The 16,433-nt window shown below is 38.9% G+C and overlaps 1 protein-coding gene across 4 annotated transcripts in view; it reads left to right on the forward strand.

Moving 5' to 3' along the window:
- GATB (glutamyl-tRNA amidotransferase subunit B) overlaps window positions 1-16,433 on the forward strand; it is a 49,654-nt gene that overhangs the window by 10,267 nt on the left and 22,954 nt on the right. Inside the window, exons 3-9 of one of the 4 annotated variants that reach the window (XM_051790598.1) lie at window positions 5,182-5,295; window positions 8,308-8,506; window positions 9,482-9,604; window positions 12,562-12,675; window positions 13,697-13,781; window positions 14,145-14,189; window positions 16,124-16,313. In XM_051790598.1, coding sequence (XP_051646558.1) covers window positions 5,182-5,295; window positions 8,308-8,506; window positions 9,482-9,604; window positions 12,562-12,675; window positions 13,697-13,781; window positions 14,145-14,189; window positions 16,124-16,313 — 870 coding nt within the window. The remainder of the gene's footprint in view (window positions 1-5,181; window positions 5,296-8,307; window positions 8,507-9,481; window positions 9,605-12,561; window positions 12,676-13,696; window positions 13,782-14,144; window positions 14,190-16,123; window positions 16,314-16,433) is intronic. The other 3 variants (XM_051790599.1, XM_051790600.1, XM_051790601.1) reach the window with 3 other exon arrangements.

The raw sequence follows: 16,433 nt of genomic DNA on the forward strand, positions 1-16,433 counted from the left end.
AAACCAGAGAGCTGACTTCCACCAAGACTACAAGCAAAGGCTCTGCAAGGATAAACAGGGCAGGGCAGGGGTTGGTTTATAACCTGTTCGGTCCTAAATGCTCTGAATTGTCTCCATTTAAGAAGTTAAACATTATCTCTGTTATGTTGAAGAGGGCAGATGTTGTTCTTGTTTAAAAACCTTTTTTGGCCTTCTTTTGTGGAGCTCAGTGTAGGAAAAAAAAGGTCTGAGAAGGTTCACTTCAGGGCTCCTGTTGACTTTGTATTTGATCACATTCTGTAACTTAGGGTTTAGCCATTGCTCAGTCCACTTCCTCCAGCAGCAGTGAAATGTTTTCACTGGATCTTCCTGTATTTAACTTGTCCTGGATCAGATAGCATTAGTAAAGGTTTAAATTTCAGCTGGCATAAAAGAAGGAGTATCCTTATGGCAGGTCAAAAAAACCCATGTGGCAGATGCAGAAGACTGCTGTCAAAAGGGAGGGCTTGGATGTTCAAGAGATACTGGACTTCTTTATGGTAACATCATATAAGCACAATTTTTGGTTCTGGATATCATGAACCATTGTATCACCATTGCATTGTCCTGTCTTCCCTGTGGGTTGTCCTGCTTGGAACTGGTCCTGAATGGTAGAACTTTGTTTTTAGCTGCTGCTGCTGGGATCTGACATACAAAGATCAGTGTTTTGGGGCAATGCCACTGGATTGGCTGCTTTCCTATGACCCCAGAGAACAGATTTATTCTATTGAGACCATTGAGCACTTTGCCCACACAGTGGTCTGAATGGATTTTTCCTCTTGTGTTTCTTTTAGCAACTCCCTGTGGGTTAACAAACCCGTAAGTGTGTCATTATTTAAATAGCTTTGTATCTGGTATTACCTTCCTGTTTTTCTTGCTCCCGGGGGTCAACATTTCTTCCTACTGCTGCTGAATTTTTCTGGTCATCACTGACACTAGAAGGTGCTTTCTCCAGTTCTAAGCCTCGTGATGCAAGCTTTCAGGCTAGCTCTTCAGCTTTGAGAAAGTGTGCCCTCTTATTCTTTTGAGTACACATGAAGTAATGTGTTTGGGACCTGGGTACTTCTTAATGTCAGAACTGCCTGGTTTTAAGATATAACTTGAATCAATGCGTGCTGCATCACCACAAACCAACTTTGCCATCAGAGAAGGTCAGCAATAATAATAATAATGTTTGTATAAAAGGTAAAGTTAAAAAATGCATTAAATTCCCCTCCCCCCATCTTCTTTGCTCTTTCAGATTCTCGGTTGCCATTTTGTTCTCTTAAGTTGAAATCTCTTTCTGCTAAGATCTCAATTTGAAGCGTTTGGTGCTTTGTCCTCTACTGTCTTGCCTTTTTCCTTTGGGGTAAGAACATAGTGTTCATATTGGGACAGGAAACATGCTGTAAAGTAGATGATGGACTGACATGCAGAAGACCCTAAACTGAAGTTGGCCTTTTTAAATTCCACCTGCAGTTTGAGATCTCAGGTTTTGGAACGTGAGTTCTTTGCAGACCTTACAATGACAAGATTTAGTTGACTTGGTTTTTTAACTTTTCACTGTATTCTTAGAGGGATGGAGTCTCATTGTAACCTATTGAAATAAATGGCTCATTTGGGAAATGGTCAGGTCTTCATTTATATTATGTACATTCTGTACATGCATACCTACAAGGCAGTCAGTCCCTTCTCTGTGTGTGGGAGGATGCCAAGGCAGAATGCTGCAGTGAAGTACTCATCTACAGTGTCAGACTGAACAGCCACGATTACATTTGGACTAAGTACATATAAGAGTAGCTTATTTTCAAGTTTAACTTATGATTGCACTTCAAAGAACCATGTATTGCAGCAAACTGGTACTTTTAACACAGCAAGAATAGTAAGACTGAATATATCCATTAGTGGAAGCAAATAAAAATCAGAGTGATATGAAATGGGAGTACTGGGAAATACGATTAGATATATCTGATGAGGTTTCTAAAGATTACTGCCTGGTCTACAGAGAGCTGTCTGAGTACAGTGCACTACCTCCTCCTTTCAGCTGTTACTTTGAATGAAAAGGAGCTAAGATTAAGTGTTTTTTTAGGAAAACAGTTCTGTAGTTAATCTGATTAATGCTGATTTTTTTCATGATTGTAAATAGGACTGAAGGTCTTAAGATAGTCAGTTAATATTAAATCTACTTTATTAAAATGTGTGACCTAGAATCAAAACCTTTAAAAATTTCTGGGGAATTACTTTGATTTTACTGGTTTTAGTACAAGCAGTACTTCATTCTGTAATACAGGCTACCTGAGTGCAAACATTATTGCAAAAATAATTTTTTTTGGTAGAAGGTAACAAAAATAAACTTCTTCCAGGAGATACATCTAGATGTTTCTTCTTTTTTTTCTCCCAGTTATATATTCTATATAATACTCATTAGCAAAAGAAGAAGATGCATACTTACCCTCTTTAAAATATAAAAATGGTAATTTACTAAATATAGAAATGTATATCTTCACCTAAAAGGGTGCCATCTTTCTTTAATGTATTAATATAAGGAGTAAACCTGTTGTTAAAGAATGAGCTGTTTAGCCCTCAGTTACCATGGTGCTCTAGCAGAATAGGGTAGCTACAAGGGAAACGGTGCTGTTGTTGTGATGCCATTGGTAAGGTTTTTCATGAGTTTCCAATACAATTTACATTGCTTTTTGTGATAGCTCTCTAGGATTTTTTTAAATATTAGGAGGCATGCTTCCATTTTAGAGGACCAGAAATACTGAAGAAGCCTTTATAGACTCTTGTGTTTTGTCCATAGCTGTGGCAGGAAGTACACAGCCTGCTTTCAAGGCCAACACTTTGCTAACATACCAGCCATGCAGCTTGTCAGTTCAAGCCAGTAATTTAAATCTTTGGTGCTAGTCAAAGCTGTCAACTTAATAACAGCCTACTGCATAAACAAGCTGGGGGACTTATTCTAGGTCATTAGTATGGGAAATTTCACATACTGAATTGATGTTTATCACTGCAGATTATTTGAAAAGCCAGGCTTGTTTGAAGGAAAAGTAGTAGTTTGCTTAAACAATTCTGCTTTGTTCTCACAGCCTTGATCACTGGGATGGGTAGTAGTAGTCACTTCAGAAATGAAGCAGTATTAAACAGATAAGTTTTCATTTTTGAGGAAGTAGATAGTCATCTCATTGGGGTTTTTTCCCTTTTAAAGTGACACAGGACAGAGGAAAAAGATTGGCATGGTAGACATTTCAGTATGCCATAGTGGGAAAGATCTGCTTTGCAATGCCTTCTATCACCACAGAGGTTGATAAAGGAGTAGCATAGAAGTTGAATGAGTAGTGGTGCATATACAGTGATTTGGCTATTATGGAACCTTAATGGGTTTCCAGTGACCAGTTTTTAAGGGACTGACTGGCATGGTCCTCACTAATTTGTAAAGCTGAGCAGGACTGTGCCATAGGCTTTAGTAGGAGGAAATTTGCCTGTGTATTTAGAACTATGGTGATATTTTAAACGATGATCACTTTGACTAGCACGATTACAGAATTCCTTAAACAATAAAAAAAAATATCTTTACTGTCTGGAAGCATTTAATTGTTGACAAGAGGAGTGCTTACTATATAATGAGCTGCAGCTATGCTACTAAAATAAATTAATGTTTCGTAGTCACCAGTTTTGCTTTAGATTACAAGTCAGGACTAATTGTGTTCATTTTTTCATGGATCAGTATTTCAAAGGAGATTGTTCTTTTTTTCTCGTTTAGAATTTGCTTTATGTATCTTTTAAATTTTTTAATAAATAAAATATGCCTGAACAGATGATGTATTCTGGTTAGCCATATATAGCTACACTAAAGATCTGAAAGTTCCCTTGTTAAATGTCTTAAATATTTAATTTCTTTTCTGTATAAGCAATTTTTTAAGTTTCTGTTACAGTAGCAGTTTCCCATATTCTCTCTTATTATTTCGATTTTTTAAATACTAAATGAGTAAAGCAAAGAGAGTAATTTTCCAGCTGAAGATGTGGGATCATGGGAAATGTACAGCTGCTTAATATGTTTTCAGAATTCAGGTTGAAGAATTTAAAAAAGTAAATACTGTCAGAAACGTGGAATAAAACATTATTTATTTTATGTTCTGGTCAATGCAGATGAAGTCATGTACATTCTTTTGCATAATGTACCCCTTTAATGGTCCTGCTGGAAGTAGACTTCTTGGCAGCTGTACAGTGCAGTACAGGATGGATAAAGTTCTGTTCCTGTTTCAAAATGCTGGAAGTGTGAGCATGTCAGAGTTGTACTAAAACAAATTCAGTCTTTTTTTCCTTTTCAGTTTCATCTATTTGATGTTAGTTAAACAAGCTGTTAAATTAATGTGAGCACATCTGAAAACAATGTAACTTGTCAGTACTTTTTGGAGTGAAATTTTCTTTCTCATCTGGATCCTGACCCTGCTGAGGAGGTACAAGGATGTAGTGCTGACAGTGATGGGTCCCTGGTGAGAAACCACATTTAACTCCTTTATTTCTTCATGAAGGCCTTTGTGGGTCTTCAGATCACGTGGCATTCTGCAAGAACCTTAATCCCATGGATTACCTGGGTACTGGAAACATGTATATTTGCCATGGAATCAATTGATGTCTTTTGGATTCTGTTTAGCAAAGCATGTAAGTGTGCTTCATTTCATCCTAGTCAAGCAAAGTATTAAAATCTATGGTATATGTAGATACTCATGAATTCACTGTAGTTCTGTGGTTACGGTTTTTCTGAAGTGTTTTACTGAAATGGCACTGCAGTCCCTAGTGCAAATCCCTTGTGTTTCCAATTCCCAGTATGAGCTGACAGCTAGTTACAAGTCAGTTATCATTGACTGTGATTTGTCTCTTGTACCCTCAAAGATTCAAAAGCACTGGAACATTTGCAAAAGTAGCAAGCCAGAACAGTGTACATCTCCTTATGTAGTATGACAAAATGACTGAACAGCTTGTTTTTTCATCTTAAAGCTTTGCAGATTTATAGCTACCACAACTTTAATGATGAGTAAGAACTACCCACACAAGGAAAGAGATCTAATGGTGACTGAAGGCAAGCAAAATTGAATATGTGCTCCTTATAAGGCAGTGTGTGGGAGACACATTTGTTACATACTGAATATCTGAGCAAATCCATGTGTCATCTTTCCTTAGGTTCTCAACAGGAGATGTGTAGAAGCAGCAGTGATGACAGGCCTGGCACTCAAGTGCAGCATAAACAAGAAGTCCTTGTTTGACAGAAAACACTACTTCTATGCAGATCTGCCTGTAAGTATGCATATAGCTGGTCCCTCTGCAGCTGTAGGAAAGGACAAGTCTGGAGCATGGATGGCAGTGGGGCATGAGTGAAGAGATGCTTTTTCTGTTTTCAGTCAGTGCTCTGCTCACTCCAGATGCTGTGCCCTGATGAAATAGGCAGCTGTACCCTGCTGCTCACTGATTGAATATGATTGCTCTGATTGCTGACTCCTTGCTTAGCTGCACAATTCCAGTAGCTTAATGTAATTGAATTGGGAGCTGGAGCTGCTTTGTCCCTTAAGTTGTCCGTTCCTGGTGGTTAGTACTAATTGTCTGTTAGGGTAAAAGCACTCTGATAATAGTCCTTCATTTAAAGTGAATGTATAACAAACACAGGTTCAGTGGGATAAACATAGTAGTCCCTTTTTTGCCCAGGCTTAGGGACCTAAAAATATTTAATTTCCCTTCAAAACTTCCTCAGCCATGGTTCCAATAAATGAAAAAAACCAAACCAAAACAAAAACAACTGAGAAATTAAGTCTTTGCAATATGTTTTATTGGTAGCTTTCGTATTGGGTAGAAGATGTCACTGGAAGTCAAATGTGTTTTGCTGCACTTATATGGATGTATTGAAATATTGATATCATTTAAGAACCTGACTTTGGTCATTGCAACAGGATCCAGCAGTGTTTGAGCCTTTTTTTCTATTTTAATGAAATTAAACCTTTCCAATTTTAAACTTTTTTTATCTGTCAGCTTATTTGTACTGAATGTTCAGTTTATCACTCTGTCAAAGGGAGGACACTAGTTTTGCTTTCTCTGTTTTTGGGGTGAAGATCTGATGATTGCAGTAAAAAAAACAAAACTGGTTTTATTTTATCTGAGAAAAACCAGGCATGTTAGCTGATTCTCTCTTTAGGTGAGGTGTCTTAGACATCCAAAGAAGCAGAGTGGGAGATTTCTCAGGTCCCAAATTAATGTGTAGGGATGCTGTATTATTAACCAAATTACGTTCTTTCCCACTCTTGTTCAGACATTTGAAATATTTTGAAGTTACACAAAACGTTTCCAAATACAATTTCTCCCCACCTTTGAAGGACAATTACATTATAGTTGTCCAGTGGAGACCTGGATCTAAGATGAGATTTCTGTTCTGTTCTCTTCTACATTGGAAACTTGTGGCTTGTAGTTCTGATTTGGTTTCTTGAGATAAGTTTGCTAATATTTGTGAGCTCTTTGTTGGGGGCTCTGTAGTGATCTCCTCGGACTGTGAAATGCAAACTTAGCAGTTTGAATTGCTAGTACTTTTTTTTTAGCTTGTAGAACTATCTTAATGCCCATTTCAAGACCTGAAGGAGAAAAAAGTGAATAGCAGGAAATAAACATGACTTTCAAAATTCCTCTACACATCATAAGGAAACACCAAAACCATAACAGATTTGTTTGCAGGCTACCTTTAGTGCCTGTGCTGTTAAACTGAAAACAATCTCTTTTATTCTTGTGATGTCTTCTATCAGTCTGCTGCATAGAAACTATAAGGGATGAATGCTCTCACAGGTAAGAATCCGCATCCATGTGCTTAAGAGGAGAACACTGAGGTGGAAGAAGGTGTGAGCACCAAGTGGGCTGCCATTGTCTGCAGACATGAGTTACAGGATCCTCTGGTCATATAAGCATGGAAATTTGGTCGGGGAGATGCTGACACATTTTATTGTCTTGAAACATATAATTCTGGCTTTCTGCTGGCTGACTTCTGTAGTTTAAGAACTGACAATAAACTGCCAGACCTGTGTTTCATAGTGAACAGTCTAGTCAGGAACCTTTTAATAAGATGCAGAGTTTAAGCTAACGAGCTGTATAGAACAAATAAATCCAGCTCTTAGGGTCATTTGACAATGGGATTATTGTTACTCCTGAAAATGAGGCTTTTGATGGGAAATGGGATTCATGTTATTTGTTGTCACTCACTATTTCAAGCTTTAAAAAATCATTTTAATGAGAAGAGCTGTGTGATTAGCACAGGCTGCATAGAGTCAGTTATTTTATCTTTCTTATAGTCATTATGACCAGAAGGTCATGCACTTTGTTGCATATATAAATTCAGCTGTTCACAGGGCCAGACAATTGTTCTCCATTCCAATGCCCTGTCACTATCTCTGCATTTCAGACTAAGTTTGTCATCCCTGCAAAATATGCAGATGCTCCTCCCGGTTCATTTGCGTCTGGCAGACGTTTTTTTAATTCTCACCACTAGTGCCATGAGCAGGTGAGGAGAAGTGATGGGGACCCCACCTCAGCTGTCAGTGATTCACTCCTGTATTTTTACATTGTTGCAGTTATACCAATACCTTGTCACTGGCAGCCCCTTTTCTGGCCAGCAGCTTCCCCTTGGAGTGGAGTCCCAGGCATGAGCGGGCATTTGTCAGCTGTGTGCCCTATGTGGGGTCGCAGTACCTGTCTTTTAAATTGCTACATTAATGACATTGAGTTTTCTCATTTTCTTGATTTCCATGGCCCCACCCCTTCCCTCTAATGATGCAGTTCAGAACAAACAGAGACGGATATTCAGCCTGTTGGGAGGATGAGTGATAGTCCCAGCTTGGGGGTGGAAGTAGAGTAACTGGCTTCAAACAAGATTTAACATGGTCACGGAACCACAGGCATGGAAGAACCTCTCCAGTCCATTTCCTGCCCCAGGGCAGTATCTGAGAAGTTTGTAATCCTTGGCAAGAGATTGTGCAGTTGATTATTTATTATTTCATCGTTAGTATGGTGTGTATGCTTACCTGAATTGAGGAGTGCTCTTATTTTTTCAGACTTACAGCTTTTTACAGTTATGTTGAATTCTAGACCCATCTTCTAGCTTGCTTCCTTTCCATCTAAGGAAAATAACTTCTGAATTTATGTGTGCATGTGTTCTGTCCTATGGAAGATGTTGCATTTTCAGCTTTGTTCTTAGTCAATAATATTTGCACTTGGCCATGACACTGCTTTGTGAAAACTGAATGTTTCATTTGAATATAAAGCTAATATTGTTGACAGGCTGGCTATCAAATCACTCAGCAAAGAGTTCCTATTGCGGTGAATGGAAGTCTGTCGTACAGTCTCTGCATAGACAGCAAGATGAGCCAGATGGTGACAAAAACTGTGAGGATTAAACAAATTCAGTTGGAGCAAGACAGTGGAAAAAGTCTCCATGATGACACAAGGAGCCAGACTCTTGTGGACTTGAACAGGGCTGGTAGGCTTGGATTATTTTCCTTTTTTTTCCTCCTTTTGTTGTAAGATGAGTCTTTAAAGGTAAATGGGTGACAGGAAACAGGCAAAAAATAAAAACAGCCTTATGTCTCTCTCTTTTCAAGTAAAAATTCACCAAAATGGCTGTTACATTAGAAGCAGATGAATACTTGATTTTTTTAATGGCCAGTGGACCTTTCCCATTGCTGTTGGTTGATGGCAACTGGCAATAGCAAGTTGGAAATCTCTTGGCTCCAGTTTGCTCAAAACTATATGTGTCGCTCACACAGAGCCACTCAGCTATTTAAGCTCTTGCACTGTATGTCTTGTTTAAAAAAAAGAGTAAAATATCACAGACCTAGGGAATCAAGTTTGTATATAGAAGGAGCAGCTGTGGGAATTTGTCATTGAATGAGTCAGACATTTCTTTTAATTATTAGCTTTGAAAAAAATGTAAATTTTCTCTTTTAACTCGGAAATTGTAAATGAAGAGATCCAAATTAGCACACAACATGGGCAGCAGCCTGACTAGCCTGGCTAACTGAGACACAGTGCTCGGTGTCCACTGAAGTTAAGGGCTGTGCCTGCTCGTATTCTTTAAAGCTAGGTTCTGAAGCTAAAATTTAGACTACATCTGTTTACAGTTCTGTCATTTCCAAAATTAGTTTAAGATAAATAAATCTGAATCTGGAATTCGATTGGCTTTAAATGTTCTTCTAGAGAAAGAAGAGGAATGGGTCCTTCTGATCTGCATGTGATCAAAGGATGGAGGATTGTCTATGGTTTGTTACTTTAAAAAAAAGGAGGAAAAGTTTTTATAGTAGTCTGCAGCTATGCCCATAGTGACAGTTACTAAATAATACATGGGGGTATATGGTTGTTTGGTTGTTTTGAAAAAAGCCCAAGTTCTCTCCCGTGTTTATCCAGTTGCCAAGATCAAAAGCTGTTGTTGAAAATCTCCTGTCTCTTTCCCCGATAGGAGTTGGTCTCATGGAAGTTGTCATGGAGCCTGATATGTGCTGTGGGGAGGAAGCAGCTGCAGCAGTCAGAGAGCTTCAGCTCATTCTTCAAACACTTGGGAGCAGCCAGGCAGTCATGGCAGGTACTGAAGGGGGAAGGGCATGTTTCTTTGTCACCAGTAATTCTCTGCATTTGCAGGAGTTTTGCAGGTTCTGGTTATTTTGCTCTGTGGTTGTTTATAGTGCATAGCCTTTTGTAGCTGTTGTTTTTACAGTCCTCAGAGTCTGTCCTAGTGTCTGCCATGCTTCAGGTCTCCTTATAGGCCTGCCTTTGTCTGCAGAGCTTTGCCGTGCTAGATGTTATATTTCCTCACACAGTAATTTTACAGAATAAACCTAGGCAGGAAGAAATGTCCCCAGGGTTCTTGTGGTGCTCCTCCCTGTCTGTCTCCATCTTGATTGCCACAGCACTGCAGCATAGAAGATCCATAGTAGGGATTAATTGTAGAGTATGGAAGTTAAGGGACAAAGTAGTGGGACCATGGATCATCTTCTAAGTTGTCTTTTAGATCTCAGCTAGTCATAAAATCAGCGTAGAAAATAAACTTGGGCTGCTATTGTGGATGGGATGGAGTAAATGACAGCATGACACAGACATGGTGCTGGGGTTAATTTTAGACAAGATTACCTATCTTTCTGAGACCTGCTTCCTCTTGTAGGAACCCCTGTTTCTGGCACCGGCTCTTTCTGAAACTTTAAGACCCCAATTCTGCTTTTGCAGAAGCATAGCCTGTGTTCAGCCTCCTAACTGGTGATTCTGCCTCATGTGTTTCTATTAATTGGAAAATTCAGGTCATGCCATTTTTCCTCAGTCCTAATGTTACCAAAATTTACAACCAGCCCATGGTTACAGCTGGCATACAGCAGGCTTCTGCTCGAGAGTCCAAAAGTATGGTTTTAGGCATTCATCCCCTCCACACATACACATAATTATCAGCCGCTTATTAGTGTTCACAGTGTAAGCTATATTTTTGCCTGTGACAGTTGGCCTCACTGTCTGGCAACAAATTCAGTCCATTATACAAGTGGATGTCTCCTAGAGAACTGAGTCAGAGTGGCCCATGTATCACCCAATAAATGGGATCCAGTAAATGTTGGCTAGTGATGCAAATTTAATTTAGTGTAGGCGGAAATAATAATTGCTAGACATTATCTATTTCTCTGAATCTTTTCTCACAGTAGTGTCTCTCATATCAAATGAGGCATGGTTGTCAATATTAAGCAGACAGTTTGCAATGCTTCTTCAAGGGCCTTTGTGGGCATAAATATGTACCATGATTTATAACTATTGAATTTGGCCCTGAGATTGCCATTGGAAATTGCATGATGATACCTTTTATCACAGAGAGATTTCTGACTTTATAGGAGTATTGGAAATATTTTTCTTCCAGGATAGATGGCTTTAAAAGTATTTGGATTTTTTTTCAAGGTGAAGGTTTTAGGGTCTTTCTGCTGTGGTTTTCCCTCATTGTAATTACTTTTTTTTCAAATAAAGGCTTTACATCCTCATAATTTACCTTCATTCTACTTGCATGTACAGGGAAGACAAGTGCCCAGTTTTATCAGGTTTTATTTCATTAAAAACAAGCAGATGAAAAGATTATTTCATTGCAAAGTGAAAGGAAAATAAGCTGGGCTTAAAGGAAAAAAAAGATTTTTTTTTTAAGGACATTTGCAGCTTTTCTCTCCTTTTGCTTATGCCTGATTAACGTTATTGTCTACAATACATCCGATATACAATCAGATATATTGTCTGCGTACATCCAAGTAGAAACAGGTTGTGTCTCAAAATAAAACAAGGGCAGGACAAGACTGTTCCTCTTTTGGAACAAGTACCTGTTTCACCCCAAAAAGGGAGCACATGCACAACACTTCTCTTGAGAGAGATGTTGGGTCATTCCAACACCTTTGTTCTTCATTTGCATGTCTGGCAAGACTCTATGAAGACAGAGGAAATTAGTGTGCCATCCTCCAGCCTGCTCTTACAAATTGTACCCAGGCCTCTCTAGTCAATTTAAATCTATTGACTGGAATGGATTCTGAAGCCGTAGCTGTCTTCACAGGTTTAACTGAGCTATTTTGCACTCTCATTAATAATGCTACATAGTAGGTGTTTGTTTCTTTTCATCTGTATTTGAAATAAAAAAATAAATTAAAAAAAAACACAGGAAAAGGCTACAGGTGTGTAATGTGGGAAAAATAATGTTTCTTAACATTCCAGAATGTAATACAACCTCCAGTGTTTGTTTATTCACAGCAGTTGATAACTGTGGCAAGCCTTTTCTTCTCAGAAGGGATGTTGTTAGAGGGGCAATACTTAGAAAGATAAAATTACAAGTTAGTTGTGGTTGAGTTACTAAAGATCTCTAAGGACATTAGTCCATTTTGGACTAAAACTGCAGGATGCTTTTATATAAAACTTTTTATTCAGTTTCAGCTTTTGGCAGCCAGGGGCATTCTGGGGGGTAAGATTGCAGTTTCTTGAAGGAGAAGGAGAAAATTACCAAAAAATCCACTGCTTCTCACATTTTGTCCTTGAGCTGTAAATTTCCAAGAACACCTTAGTAAATCTGTTCAACATAACCTTAAGTTCTTGTGTACCATGCCAGGATAGTATATATCCATCAAATTGTAATTCTAAAAGGTATTTTTGTGCTGCTTTGAGAGGAATGGAAGCTCACAATCCGCCACTTTGCTTGTTTAATTCTGCCCTTTATTTAAGAGCTGTGATTCAGAAGCTCTTTTCACTGTATGGCTTAGAGGATCTGTGCTGCACTGCACCATGCAGTTTTCTGAGAGGATTTGTGAACCGTGATTTTTAAAAAAAATTTAAAAAAGCACAAGCATTATTCTCAGAAATATTTTGAATTATTCAAGGCAATGCCTTGAAGTAGAATCAGAAGCAGAAAGCTATGATGAAATGGTTGTTGATCCTTTCTGAACATAGAGAAGTCTGCTATTAATACTTTGCACATAACATGCAGTTTTTAACGCCAGTGTACCGGGCAGACGGTTCTGTTGATAAAATTTCCTTTTACAGAGGGTCAGCTGAGAGTGGATGCCAATGTTTCTGTGCATCACCCTGGAGAGCCTTATGGAGTGAGGACTGAAGTGAAGAATATCAATAGCATACGATTTCTGGCAAAAGCAGTAGGTAAATGGTGGTTGCTTAATTACAAGAGCATTGTAGATGTTTTATGAGGTCTGAGATGAAATATGTCAGCTCTTGAATGCAGGAATTTACTTTAAATGCCCTGACTGGCTTCACCTGTGAGTCTGTTCCATGCACCTTGCCCGTGGGTACAGGAGTCCCATTTAAGCTTAGGCTGTGCCTGAGCTGCCACATCATAGGTGTGCCAGTTTTCAGTCCTGTCTTCTAAAGAACCTTGGACCTATTTTGTAGTCCCGTTCCCAGTCCTGTATCAGGACTTAACTCCTGCTGCTTTTGACTGAACTCCCTGAATGGACCCTGGACTCGGCTCACCCCCTCACCTTGACTGAGACTGTCAGTGGCCCTGTGTTAGTAGGACACACCCCTGCCCACACTGTTCAGACTGGGACTGGGACTGTATCAGAGCGTGAGGGCACTACCTGGGCTCTGGTCACTCTTGACTCCTGGTTTATCCCTCTTGCTGCTCCCTGATAGAACAGATCTTACTACAGGGTACTCTGGAAATAACAACCATGTTAGTGTGCAGGTTTTGTGGAGGTAAACTCTCTTCCTAGCATGTTTAGTACCGATATATGGTAACAGTGGTTTCGTGTCCTCCAATGGAGAGAATTACTTTCCACTGGGGATGGTACATGATGTGTGTGAAGTTCAGATGCAGCTTGGGTATGAGCAAGAAAACATGATTGTTACATCTCCAAAAGAAAACTGAACTGAGTGACTACAAGGTCACTAGGAATGTATGGCTTTGCTGCAAAGCCTGGGAGAAAATGGTTTCCATTTAAAGGAAATGAAAGAAGATGAGGAAAACACACAAAGAAAGAAACAGTGCTGGAGAGAGACAGTGACTGATAATTCTGCCTATAACTACTGCTGTTGATTTCATTGAGGTTAAAACAACAAACTATTTCATTATTGTGTAGCAGTGAAAAATGAATTAGTGGAGTGCATGAAAGCTATTAGTGTAGTCTAACAAGCTTACTCTTTTTTCTTTTTTTACTGTCAGACTATGAAATACAGAGGCAAATTGAAGAACTTGAAAATGGGGGAACAATTCTGAATGAAACAAGAGCCTTTGATTCCAAGCTTGGGTGAGTTTTTATTTTGGAGGAACATGGGAATAGCCACTTTAGAGTGCCCCAGATACTTAGTGACGTGATCAGGAGATGTAATACAGAATTGCTCAGCTTTTGTTTTCTCAAGGTAATGTTCACAAGCATAGTCTCCTCACAGGTAGTAATTTAAAGCTGAGGCTTTTTCACAGCAGATTGTGTGCTGCATTACAGCAGTGTCTGTGTGACAGTGACTGCCCTCTTCAATGACTTGCACACATTCTTTGAAGTGGTTTTAAGAGGCTCTCCTGATCTTCATGAGGCAGAGTTTTTGTTCTGTGTTTTTGCCATAAAACTAATTCTGTGATACCTCTTACCACACTTGTTTTCTTTTTATTTTAGGTGCACGGTACCAATGAGAGACAAAGAAGGAAAACAGGATTATCGGTATTTTTTTTAAATAAAGTTAACATTTCATGAACTGAGAATTCATTAAATTTCTTAAGTGTAGTCATTGTAATAAGGATATGTAAAGTTAGTCAGTATAGTAAGCATGTATTGGAAGTTTACATTCCACTGGAAGGGGCAGAGACCTATCAAAGTAAGTGGTAGTCTGAGCAGTCCAGATCTAGAACTGTGTCTCATCTCTGCTAAAACCCCTAGACCTTTCCCAAAGACTAAGTTGGAGTACTTGAGCTCAAAGTAGGTAAATTGAAGGTTTACTTTGTGGGCAGTACAAGTATTCTTAAGAATGCCTGACATAAAACATAATATTCTGAGTTCAACATTGCTCCCGCTTTAAGTAAATACTGAGAGAAATGGTTTTCAGATGGCAGGCCCTGTCTCTCCATACTTACATTCTGTGATCATAGATCACAATCGCTGCTTGAAAGTCCTAACTGCTACTGAAAGGTGTCAGCATTCATAAGCAGATTTCTACCTTGAAGATCTTTGTAGATATAATGACGATGTTACCTTGCTAGTACTTTGCCTTCCACGAGTGTGAGATGGCAGCTGTCAAGCCATAAACAGTCACCTAAGAGGGATTTAGCTGTAGGGCGAGGGGGCAAGGCATGAGTCCTGTTGGAAAGCAGTGCTGCTGGGAACAAGTGCTGAGGCAACACTGCAAGGCAGCAGCACACCTGCTTAGGGTCATCTTGGTGTTCATCCTCCTAGTAGTTCCCTTGCTTTGCATCACAGAGATGGTCTTCCTGTTACTCCCAGAGTTCAATTCCCACATAGGGAGTTGTAGTTCTGCAGGAGAACTTTCAAAGCCTCTTAGCTTTGGCATCTCTGTGTTCCTTTTAGATCCGTATATATTCTACCACTGGTCTTGCTACAGCAGAGCAATGACTTTGAAGACATCCCACAAACTTTGATTTTAAATCTGCTTTTTAAATGGTGTTTTTGTAGAAATGCAGCAGTGATGATTTTGTGAATTCCTTGTTATGGTAGGGGCTGGCATGAGGCTTATTTAAAAAGACTAATTTGAATAAATGCAAAAGAAAATTCATTAAAACCTAGGCAAAACTGATGAGCCTAAGATATTTCAAATAAAGACCATAAAACTTATTACTAGTGCTAATGTTATGATCAGTATTAAACTGTAAACTGTGTTTTTCAGGGGTTTTAATGTAACTTACTGCTGCACATTATACATTAAACTTAAAATCTATGTTTAGGCAGATTTAAAATAGAAAATATTATAGTAAATGTAGAGGGTGCCCAATGCCCTTTATTCCGATGGTTTTGAACCTCTCATTTGATCATGTAAGTGTGAAGTTTCTGCTTCAATCGCAGTTATCTGAGTAGTTTGAATTGGCCTTCTCTTTAAGGGAGCCTTTTGTTCTGTGATGGCACTCTGCTGAGCACAGTGACTTTGCTTTTAGCACAGCATGAGGTTTCATCAAGAGTTTCGAAGTTTGTCTGGAAAAGGTTACAACCTGCCCAGATCACTCCTGGCAGTTGGCTGTCAATCTGAGTTCTTCCTGCCAGTCCACTCCCATTTTTGTCCAGGTCCACAATTAATACTGGATGCCAAAAGGAGTGTCTTATTTCTATATCTATTATTAGTGGTGTTATTGGTGTTTTATATTATTTTGGGTGCAGAAGAGTTTTAATTACCCCTTTTCTATTATGAACTCTTTGACAAGTGATGGCAAATACTCAAAGAAAGAAAACAGACACTTTGCAGCAGTTCAGGGCCTATTCCCTTTCTACTTACCAGTGATATACCAAGTCATGAATTTTTAATATTTTGTTTAGTTGAAAGAGTGATACAACTTTCAGGAAAGTATAAACTTGTGATGTAAATTTTATTCCTTGTTGTTTAGCTTCTGAGTGAAAATAATTATAAGGGAGTTTTTCTTCATTTTTACTAGGTTCATGCCAGAGCCAAACCTTCCTCCATTGATTCTGTACGATGCAAAATCTTTGCCAGCTAATATGAACCACCAGCAAGTGATAAATATTGATTGGATTCATGAGAGACTTCCTGACCTTCCCAGTGTGAAGAGGGAAAAGCTTGTTGAACAGTATGGGATTCTTCCTGAACACAGCTTTGCCTTATTGGTAGGTCTATTGATCAAGTGCTGAAAGAAGCTTAGAAACTTCAAAGTTGCACAGTTCTTGAAAAGATTTACAAATGTCGTATTAACCAACTGTCAGCCCTCGTGGATGTTTTTGTTTGGA

The sequence above is a fragment of the Manacus candei genome, unplaced genomic scaffold, assembly GCF_025592945.1.
Source record: "Manacus candei isolate 608988 ecotype Guabito, Panama unplaced genomic scaffold, ASM2559294v1 h1tg000028l, whole genome shotgun sequence".
Classification (NCBI taxonomy): Eukaryota; Metazoa; Chordata; class Aves; order Passeriformes; family Pipridae; genus Manacus; species Manacus candei.